The 10,544-nt window shown below is 42.2% G+C and overlaps 1 protein-coding gene across 1 annotated transcript; it reads left to right on the plus strand.

Moving 5' to 3' along the window:
- The first annotated feature begins 1,315 nt into the window (after window positions 1-1,315).
- Window positions 1,316-10,206, plus strand: PSMA1 (proteasome 20S subunit alpha 1). The gene is made up of 10 exons (XM_041415122.1): window positions 1,316-1,664; window positions 2,630-2,674; window positions 4,841-4,942; window positions 5,440-5,543; window positions 6,323-6,411; window positions 6,628-6,698; window positions 7,583-7,712; window positions 8,332-8,411; window positions 9,263-9,367; window positions 9,860-10,206. Exons 1-10 carry the CDS (start codon window positions 1,662-1,664, stop codon window positions 9,914-9,916), a joined length of 786 nt encoding a protein of 261 aa, XP_041271056.1. The 5' UTR covers window positions 1,316-1,661; the 3' UTR covers window positions 9,917-10,206.
- The last annotated feature ends 338 nt before the right edge of the window (window positions 10,207-10,544 follow it).

A 10,544-nucleotide genomic window follows, 5' to 3' on the forward strand; every position in this document is an offset into this window, starting at 1 on the left:
ATATGAAGCTATTCCATAATTTGAATCCTTCTTTCTACTTTTCCCAGTATCACATCATTTCAGGGTGGGAAACGAGTCATGGCCAATGTTCAACGATGTCAGATGCAGTATGGATTTATACAGGGGCACAGCAATGCTTCATGTTTTGTTCTTCTTCCTAATCATTCCTTACATTTAATTTGGACACTACTGGGCACTGAACTTGTTTTCACACAGCTATCAATTGTGTATTCATTGCTTCAAAGTCATCCTGGTCATCAGGTCGCCAACTGTGAAACTGAAAGGGAGAAAACAATATTTTCTCCCAACTTAGATTTTTCAGTAAGTAGCTCGTTTACATGTGAGGACAGTTTTAGCGTTACTTTTCAGTCCTGTACTCTTTTATATTGTGACATCTCAATGTAAGGTATTGATTGCTGCTCGTCATTCGCTTTTTCGCTCTGCAATTAAATTCATAATATATGCAAGATACTTCCCTTCTGTGTGATGCCTTTGTTATCTGAAAAAGAGCTATTTGATTTTGCCTTGTTGATTTTGCCTTTCTCACCTTGTGAATCGACACATACACCCTCAGTTCAAACACTCTGATGAGGAATAGGCTGGGTGCTCTTTAGCACCAGCACATTGAGGTGAAATCACAAATACACCTCCAACCCTCTGGCTTTAGCCCTGCCTGTAGAGGTCTCGTCCTGAGCCCAAAGGGCAAGAAGGAGCATCCCGAAGGAAGTGAATGACTTCCTCCCACGGTAAGCATTTCCCCGCTCTGGAGATTATTCCTGCCTCCAGCATCCTCTTGCGCTGCTGCCCTGGGAATAGCGAGCCCTTGTGCAGCCTGCGGCAGCAGGAACTCCGTGTCCTGCCCCCCTTCCTGCTGCTGACCCCAACCCCTTCCCTTCAGAATAAATGTTTAATAGCTGCACATCTGCTGAGTTCGGGTTTGGCTACATCTTGTTCTATCCATCTAATAAAGAGGGACAGATTACTCGGAAAAATACTTCAGTTGTGATTTAATAAACCTACAGCAGTTCATACAGCTTCCAAAAGTTCTTCATTTACGCAGCTATTACCAATATTCCCCACGAAGTTTTACAATCCCGCCTTTTTATCGCTAAAATCCTGGCTGCCGGCATTCCTCGCCGTACAAATGGAGAACAATGGGGAGCCTTGGCGTGGCTCAGCCCTCTATCAAAACTAGCGGGGTTTTGCCGAAAGGAGAGGAAATGTCTGCGTGTGGCTCTGGGCCCGTGGGCGGGCTGAACGGAGCTTTGGGGAGTCCCTTGTTGCCGTAGGAAGTTTTTGGGGAGCGGCGCTGGGGCCGAGGCTGCGGGAACGTTCACTGCCAGCTCCGGGAGGCCTGGAAGCTCTTCAGCTCGCCTAATAAAGTGTTTATACTTCCTGTTCCCACGCAAAAACGGCGAGGAAAGGAAGTCGTTTCCGAACCAAATAAACTTCTTTATTCATCAGAAAGCCTAAAAATAACAAAACAAATTAGGTAATTTAAACCGGCGTTTCGCGAGCCGCCTGCCCCTCAGAGGGAGAGCGCAGGCGCGGCCCATCGATGACTCGGGGCGCGACTGGCGCCGCCTGCCCGCTCCCATCCCGGAGCGCTCGCTGCCCCGCGCCGCCCGGAGCCGCCGCCGCCGCCGCCGGGAAGCAGGACGATGGTGAGGGGCGCCGGGGCGGGACAGGGCACTCGGCCCGGGACAGGGGACCCCCGCCGCCTGCCCGGCCTGCCCAGCCGGCACGGGAGAGCCGGGAGAGCGGGCGGCGGGGAGCGGGCCCGTGAGTAAGCAGTTCCCGGGCCACGCGGGGCCGCGGGCGGGACTGGGCCTGGCTGCCGGCGTGAAAACGAATGGGAGCGGGGAGCGGGCCCTGCTTCGGTGCTGGGACAAAGAGTTCCGAGGCCCTGGGAGGATGCATGTAGATATCTCCGCAGGGGTCTGGAGCATCTCTGTAGGGAGGAGACTGCGGGAGCTGGGCCTGTTCAGTCTGGGAGAGAGGCTGAGAGGGGATTCATTAATGCATGCAAATATCTCAAAGGCAGGCTAAGAGCACGGTGCCAGACACTTTCCAGTGGTGCCCTGGCACAGGATGAGGAGCAATGGCCATAAACTGAAACAAAAGAAGTTCCACCACAACATAAGGGAAAACTTTTTTACCCTGAGGGTGGCAGAGCACTGCCCAGGGAGAATCACGGAGCCTCCCGCTCTGGAGACATTCAGTCCCACCTGAATGTGTTCCTGTGTCACTGTGACCCTGCCTTGGCAGGGGGCTTGGACTGGATGATTTCTAGAGATCCCTTCCACCTAACAGTTTGACAAAAGGAATTTAACAAAGTAAGAACCTGTTCACAGAAAGGGTGGTTATTGGAATGGGCTGCCCAGGGAGGTGGTGGAGTCACCATCCCTGGAGGTGTTTAGGGAGGCTGGATGTGGCACTCAGTGCCATGGTCTAGTTAACAGAGCGGTGTTCAGTCACACATTGGACTTGAGGTATCAGAAGTCTTTCCAACCTTACTGATTCTAGGATTCTGTAGTGCTGGGATTCTGTGGAAACAAGCAGGGTTTTCTCCAGGAGCACTGTGTTAGCTTATTAGGGATACTAATGAGTTTTATTTTGTTCATTCCAGTTTCGCAACCAGTATGACAATGATGTCACGGTTTGGAGCCCGCAGGTAAAACCTTTATACACTTGTCACTGGGGTTTTAACTTGCTTTTTGGATTTTCTCCACCTCACAGCAGTGGTATTACAGTCACAAAGGTTGTGCTCAGGTGCCTGAAGCTTCCTGCAGGCTTCTCCCTTCTCCCTTTGTAGGCTGTAGGTGTCCAGAGAGCCCTCAGTACACCCCTGTCTGCTGCTGTGTGAACCTGAGTGCTGCTTACCTCCACCTTGTCCCCTCCAGGTGCTTAAGGCAGTTGCTTTCTAAGTGTACCTGTGAGGTACAAAAGAGATGCTGTCATCTGTGGGTGGTTGGAATAGATGATCTTGTAAAGGTCCCTTCCAGCCCAAACCATTCCATGACTCTATGGTCCTTTCACAGAGCTGCAGTAAGTTGGTAAGTAAGGTACAAAAAGGATGAAACTATTTCAGTCTCCCCAAAGTTAGGCCATTGCTGGCCATTGCCTAACTTCTCTTCTGTCCACTAGATAATATGGGAAAGAAACTCTTTATAATTGGGAGGTTCAAGTGAGATTTGCATTTGAATTTGAAATGTTACTACTTCTGAATCAGTTTCACACTGTATATTGTTACTGAAAACATACACGGTGTGTTCTGAAACGTACACAGCTTGTGTTGAAAGTAAATATTCTGGAATTTTAAAAGACACTGTCAGCTGAGGTATTTAATACTGCCTCTTCTCTCACTGTGGCTATTTTAAGACAGGATACTTAGAGAAAACTGGAGCCTTGGAAAAAGACTCGTTTATATATTCAGCAAAAGTAGAGATTTATTTAAAATGCAAGTAGCAAATTTTAGTAGTATAAAGCTAGTGTATCGTTAGTTTGTGGGTTTATATTGCTGCTGAAATTCTTCATCATGTAGTACTGTTTTATGTGAGATACCATGCAACAGAGAGTGTTCTATCCTTTCCATTCTCCATGAAGACAACCTTGAATATTTCCCCTTTTTTTTCAGTCAATACCATGATAGGTGTAGGTGCCTTTGAAGGTGTAGGTGTCTTTGAGTTGTTTTAATCCTTCTTACTGATTGTGTTTCCCTGGCAGGTTCTGTATCACAAACTTTAAATTTTTTTGGCTTATCTGTTACTTTAAAAGTTACTTTAAAAACGATAACATTCTCTTGAGACTTTTAGCAGGTACTGCCAAATATCAACAGCGCAGATTTCTATGTTTTGCTTAAATTGCCTTGAAAATGTTAATAGTATTAGTTTTTTTCTGAAAAAAAATACATTTAAAATTGCTACTGTGCTGCAATTGATACTCCATCCATTCTTGCAGGTGAGGCAGTGATGTGATGCCATAATAGTTTTTGGCACTGTTAATACAGCAGCAAATCATACTTTTTTTGGGAGATGTTTTCAAATATGTTAGTAAAGAAAAGGAAATAGGAGATTTAAAAACTTGAAGTGGTTTCGCATTTTTACAGGCTTGCATATTGTTCCTGACAGCTGAAAAATTCATGCTGGACAAGTCACAGCAATTCAGTCCTGCTCTTGGGCAGGAAATATCCTGTGTTATTGAAATTCCAGTTACAACAGGGGATGAAATTTGACATTAGGGTCTCTCTAACAGACTTAAATAAAAAACCTTATGCCAGAAATCCCCAACAATCTATGGGAAGGTGGTATCCTGTAGATCATCCCTTGCACATTCACCATAACAGCTACTGTGTTCCACTCCCTCCCAGCTGATGGGATGCAGCTCCATGGTGTCCATGCTTGCAGGACAGGAGTGCCTGTGTTGGCTGTCTGACACGGGCTGGAGTGCTGAAAATGGGAAAACCCTCAGTGCCTCTGCTACATGGATATTAAAGCTCCTGGCCACCTCTGCAGAGCTCGTACAGACTTCATTTTCTTTGAGACCTCTAGTCCTGTTTCAGACTTGGCTGCAGTTGGCCAATAACTTGTTCAGAAGTTATTGGGGACTGGCTGGTGAGACAATGATTGCATAAGACTCATTTCTTCAGCAAAGCCGATTAAAGCATCCAGCTTCAGCTGGAAGTTCTGTCTGTCTTTGAATCACGTGCTGATTTAACCTCTCTTGGAGTGGGTGTCCCCATTAGGGTGGGGAGTCAAAGGTCTGAAAATGCAACCCCATTGGAAACTGATTCAGAGGATTAACTAGAGAGTGACTGACGACCTTCCACGTTGTTTTGCAGGGCCGAATTCATCAGATAGAATATGCCATGGAAGCGGTGAAACAAGGCTCAGCTACTGTGGGGCTGAAGTCGAAAACACACGCTGTCCTGGTGGCTCTCAAGGTAACTTCTGAACTCTGCTCTCAGTGGGGACAGTAATGTTCGTAGAAAAGTTTTGGTTTGGCAAATTAGTTTTGCGCAGTCTGTACTCAGACGTGAAATGTAAATGCAATTGCAGGTTCCCTTTGCTTGAGGACTGAAATACTTCCAGTACCTATGCAAGGCAGATCTTCACAAAATGGTGAAGGAAATGAATAGAAGATTTTTTTTTTCCTTTAACAGATGTGTTCCTCTTTTTTTTGTTTTCTTTCCATTTGTTATTAAGCAGTAAATATATTCCTTTCTTTTTCTAAGACTGGAGTGAGTTCTGTTCTTTCTTTTGTTCTGAGAGAACTGAAATGGAATAAGGTTTTTCTTGTCTTCTGTTGCAAGTTATAAATTTAATTTTTTTTTATTGTTTCATGAACATATTCAGTTCTTGCTATAAATGTTAGCAGATTTCTCCACAGTGCTTGGCAGACTGTTCGGTTTGCTACATAGCTTTCTCCTTTTATGCATAGAGAGCACAGTCTGAGCTGGCAGCTCATCAGAAAAAAATCCTGTACGTTGACAACCATATTGGTATCTCAATTGCTGGACTTACTGCCGATGCAAGACTCTTGTGGTGAGTATCCTGCTTGTTGACATACACAGTGCTGCAATAATGAGGGAAAGTTCATTCAGACTATTGCAAATGACATTTTCTGCTTTGCTAAGGATTAGTCTTTAGTTGCTGCTTAATGTTATATTATGCCAAAGACCTCAGCATGAAATTCTGGCAAGTTTTTAACTAGTTGGCAGAAATCTCATTTGTTTGGCCTAAAATTTTGCTCTTTGGTTTTGTTACAAGTAAAACAGTCCTGTCTGGTTTCCTCAGTGTAATAGGGTTTCCAAGCAGTCTGAGAAACTCCATCACTTCTTTTCCTCTGGCAGCTGCTTCTGTGTACACACATTTGAGAAAGTTATTAAAGACATACAGTGCTGTTTATGTAGGCTTCTGGGGGGCTTGCTTTTAGCAACTTTGATCAGAAGGGGTGGGAAGTATTTATGAAGTAAGTTTAATTGCTGCAGTGTCACAAAGCAATGTTACCATTTAACCTTGCCATTTCTCCAGAGGACCCGTCTGTTGCCTGCGTGAACTTCTACTTTCTTTGCATTTGTATGGCTGAAATACCCTGTTTATACTTTATCAAACCTGGGGTCAACTTTCTCAATAACAATGATAGGTCATGTAGAAATGAAATCATGGAAATAAATGAATTCATCACCGTTGACCCTTTTTCTCATGAAGAGAGTTGAAACAAAAATGCTTACCTTAACAGACAAGCCTTGAGACAAAACCTCATTGTGTCTTTGATCTGATTTGAATTTTGATTTTTTTTTTTGTATATTTTTGCTCCCTAGCAATTTCATGCGTCAAGAGTGTTTGGATTCTAGATTTGTGTTTGATAGACCTCTTCCAGTTTCTCGCCTAGTGTCACTAATTGGAAGCAGTATCCTTTTTTTATACACTTCATAAAACGACTTTCATCTATCACAGCTTAAAAGTTGAAAAAGTTCTTTGGACAATTCTTCTTTGTTCACATTGCTTGTGTATACTTTCAGAGAACATCCCATAAGGATGCATTTTGGTCCATCTCTGCTTCGTTTAGGAAAATTTTTGGGTGATTATCATATAATTTTGAGATTGTTTCCTTAGCTTTCTTAAGAAACCCAGATTCCAACTCAGCGCTACGGCAGGAGGCCCTATGGAGTAGGACTGCTCATCGCAGGCTATGATGTGAGTAAGCTGCTCTGGCTGCCACTGATCTGCAGGAAAATGTGCTCAGGGAAACTTAATGCAACAAATTGATGTTGAGAGGGAAAGATGGAAGAGGCAGACTCGTCAAAATTCTCTGCAGAAGGAAAGAATTTTCTGTATCTTACTCTAAAACAACTCAGAAGTGTTAATTAATAGCTAATCCTACCTATGCTTACTGAGTATTTTAAGGTGCAAAGATGAGATTTGTTTATGTAAATATTTTGCAATTGATTTTGGATGCTTGCAAATTATTATTTTAAATACTTCCAGTAAGAAAATGGATGTGGAAATCACCGCTGGCCTCTCTCTCACTTGTTTAGCAACAACATTTTGCTTAATGCAGCACACAGAGAATCTCTGTCCTCAAGATTGTTGACATGAGGATGGTTGGAGGAAATTTTGGTATTGCCTGAAATATTGGATGGCATGGTTTAGTCTATGGCAAGTTTTTACTTTTTTGTAGGTAAGACAGAATGCGTGTAAAATTCCTGCTGCAAGCCATGAAGTAGGGAGCATACTTAAGCACATTGCAATTTTTAGAACAGGGAAAGAAACACTTTTTTGTGCCAGCCATCCTGTCCATTTAAAAGCTGCAGATGAACAAAGTGGAAAAAAAGAAATTTCTGGTTTTTTTTTTAATTGTTGTTGTGGTTTTTTAAACAACAGGGTTGAAGGAATTGCATAAGAACAGTAATATGATCAGCAATATAAAATATATATAAAATACATTTCTGTGCACACATGTAGGTGTCATGTACCATGAAGTGAAATTCTTTTAGAAAATTTCGTGCTCTAGCAGCAGAGGTGGTGTGAATTTATATATTTGTTTAACATTCTGTGGGGGTTTTCTTCTCTCTTTGTAGGATATGGGCCCTCACATCTTCCAGACTTGTCCCTCTGCAAACTATTTTGACTGCAAAGCAATGTCCATTGGTGCTCGTTCACAGTCAGCACGAACTTACTTGGAGAGGCACATGACTGAGTTTACTGACTGTGAGTAATGGAACTCTACCCACTGCTGTTCATCAATTCTGCAGTTTATCTCCTGCTGCCACTCCATCCTTTTGCATTGCATGAGCTGAAGATAAATATTGTGAGCCAAGTTTGGCATAACTGTAAATCTGCACAAAGACAAAATTTTAGAGAATGTGGCTGAGATTTTCATGTCTTAACGTGTGGGTGTTTATTTCATCTAGTGGAAAGAAAAGCTGTGAAAAACATTAAAAGCCTCTACCCTTTTTAACCCAGGGAAAGTGTTTCCATAGCAGAGCAGGGTGAGTTTGTCAGGGCAAGTATTTAGGTGCTGCATTTTGAGTGGTAAATTTATTTTTGTATGGGATGATGATGAGGAACCACTGAATACCTGCTTGGAGGAAAAAAACTTGAATCAAGGCAGGGGTCTAAAATGGATGCACTTGACCTCAAATATAAGGGAAGGCTGGTTTCTCAAGGAAAACTTTTATAACCAGCTCTGCTCAAAAAGGAGGAGGTCTGGGAGTCAAGTTGACCCAAGCTGATTTTGGAGTTGTCAGCTAGGATTAGGAAGAAGGGGAATGAGTGTCTAGAGGTAATACCATGTAGTTTGTCAATGTCTTTCTGATTCCATTTTAAGGTAATCTAAATGAGCTAGTTAAACATGGACTGCGAGCCCTGAGAGAGACTCTTCCTGCTGAACAGGATCTGACCACCAAGGTAAGGACTAGGTTTCCTTTGCCATTGTTACTTGGAAGTAACTGTGACAAAATTCTTGTGAAGTATGGCTGGCACTGAAGCTTTGAAGCTGAATACTGGTAGATAATATCTTTATTTCATGTCACCAGTGTATCTGCTGTTCTGTGTTCTTCTCAGATTTCTTCACAAAGTTTCTTCACAAAACTATGCTTTCACTAAATAAGACATTGTTTCCTTGGTGGCTTCACTCTCTCTTAAGCTTTGATCAGCGTTTAAGATGCATTGCCTGCAGCTGTAGAATCCCAACTTTGCATTGTGAGCACAGTCAGTAATTCACTTGGGCAGTGAGTGAAGGTAATGCACCAACAGTTTACAGAGCATCCAGCATCACAAAGCTGCACAAACTTTTGACAATGAATTGAGGAACTATTGAAGAAGAAAATTCTAATTATATCCTTTTATCCACCTTTTTCCATGTTTTGTTATTCCTAGCTCACCATGTTTTTTAGAAGTCTTAAAATACTGAAAATCAAAATGATGAAAATAGGTGGTTTTGAGAAGTTGTGTGTGTTATTAAATAGAAAACAAAATTAAAGAAATTGAAACCCTTGAATGGCTTAGAAGATTTTGAAATACGATAGCTTTTTTAAGTGAAAGCTGTAAAGCCAAAGTTAATTGCAGGAAAATGCTTGATGAAAATAGGTGGTTTTGAGAAATTGTGTGTATTATTAAATAGAAAACAAAATGAAAGAAATTGAAACCCTTGAATGCCTTAGATTTTGAAATACGATAGCTTTTGTAAGTGAAAGCTGTAAAGCCAAAGTTAATTGCAGGAAAATGCTTCTCACTGCTTCCAACCCTTTGCTTGACAGAATGTTTCAATTGGAATTGTGGGCAAAGACATGGAGTTCACCATCTATGATGATGATGATGTAGCACCATTCCTAGAAGGTCTTGAGGAGAGACCACAGAGAAAGGTGAGTGGTTCAGATATGAATAAATAGGTTTAGTTGAAAGACAATAGTCAGATATGATCTATGTTTAACATAAATTTAACTCTACTACTGTAGCAGAGTTTTGGGAACGCAATTTTTACAATATGTAATTACTATATGCACACTGCATAATCTTTACTGGTAACTCAGATACTTATTAAATCAATTTATGCTAGATTTATGCCAGGCTGTTCCAATGTCATCTCCTTTCCTCATCTCTGATCAAGTACGAGTTTTCACTGTTTTACAGCAGAAGTGTATGTTGCATATGTTTCTCACGCCCTTTGCAAGACGCCTCCATAGTCTCCTAATTACCATCTGTGTCCTGCTTGTGCTTAATTTGGATAGCAGTAATTTGTGAGCTGTTGGCTGACACGAGCTACATTTACCACTTGTGGTGCTCCAATGGGGATAAAGCTGATTTGTCAAGTGTTGTCTTCTGCCTTCCTGAAATATTTCTTTTCCCTCTCTAAGCCGGTTCCGCCTGTTGAAGAAACCGTGGAGAAGGCAGAGGAGCCGATGGAGCACTAGTTGGTGGATGAGTTCCTCTGTTAATGTATAATTATCCAGGAACATTTATCCATTTGCTGGTAACTTTATCCTCACCTATACATGTTTTCTGACGCTACATTCTGAGGATTGCTCATAAAGAAACCAAGCGACCTACCTATCCTTAAAAGACAGACAGGAGGACATCTGGGTGTAACTGCTCGGACAAGAAAGGTGTAATCATTTTCTAAATAGTACATGATACTGTTTTATAAAGAAAAGATACTGTCTTGAACTCATAAGGACAAGTGGAAATAAATCAGTTTCTCGGACTCTGCTGTGAGTTTGGGTTTTTTTTGTCTGAAAAAACAGCTCTTCACAAATAGCAGTGTCATACCAAGGTGCCATTGTGTGTTTGACCATTTCTTAGAGTGTTTGCTTACCATGTAGAACTGAGAGGATCTTAAAATGCCTATGAAACCATAAAATACTCATGGAGCAAACAGGGAACAGCATTTCAGCTTGTCCCAGCTGAAAAGGCATGTGTGGTCATGAGGCTGAAGAAGCACGAAGCTCAACCAATTGTGGTCAGGTTTTTTGGGGGATTTACTCAACACCAGCTCTTTTAGAATGTCAGTGTTTCTTTAGAGCCATCAGCAGCCTTGGGCCA

The sequence above is a fragment of the Onychostruthus taczanowskii genome, unplaced genomic scaffold (genome assembly GCF_017590055.1).
Source record: "Onychostruthus taczanowskii isolate IOZ18803 unplaced genomic scaffold, ASM1759005v1 scaffold49, whole genome shotgun sequence".
In the NCBI taxonomy this organism is placed as follows: Eukaryota; Metazoa; Chordata; class Aves; order Passeriformes; family Passeridae; genus Onychostruthus; species Onychostruthus taczanowskii.

Coding starts and splice junctions, on each gene's coding strand:
- PSMA1 (XM_041415122.1), top strand. Junction 4,943..5,439: donor CTGTCCTGGTGGCTCTCAAG/GTAACTTCTGAA, acceptor TTTTATGCATAG/AGAGCACAGTCTGAGCTGGC. Junction 5,544..6,322: donor GCCGATGCAAGACTCTTGTG/GTGAGTATCCTG, acceptor TTTGCTCCCTAG/CAATTTCATGCGTCAAGAGT.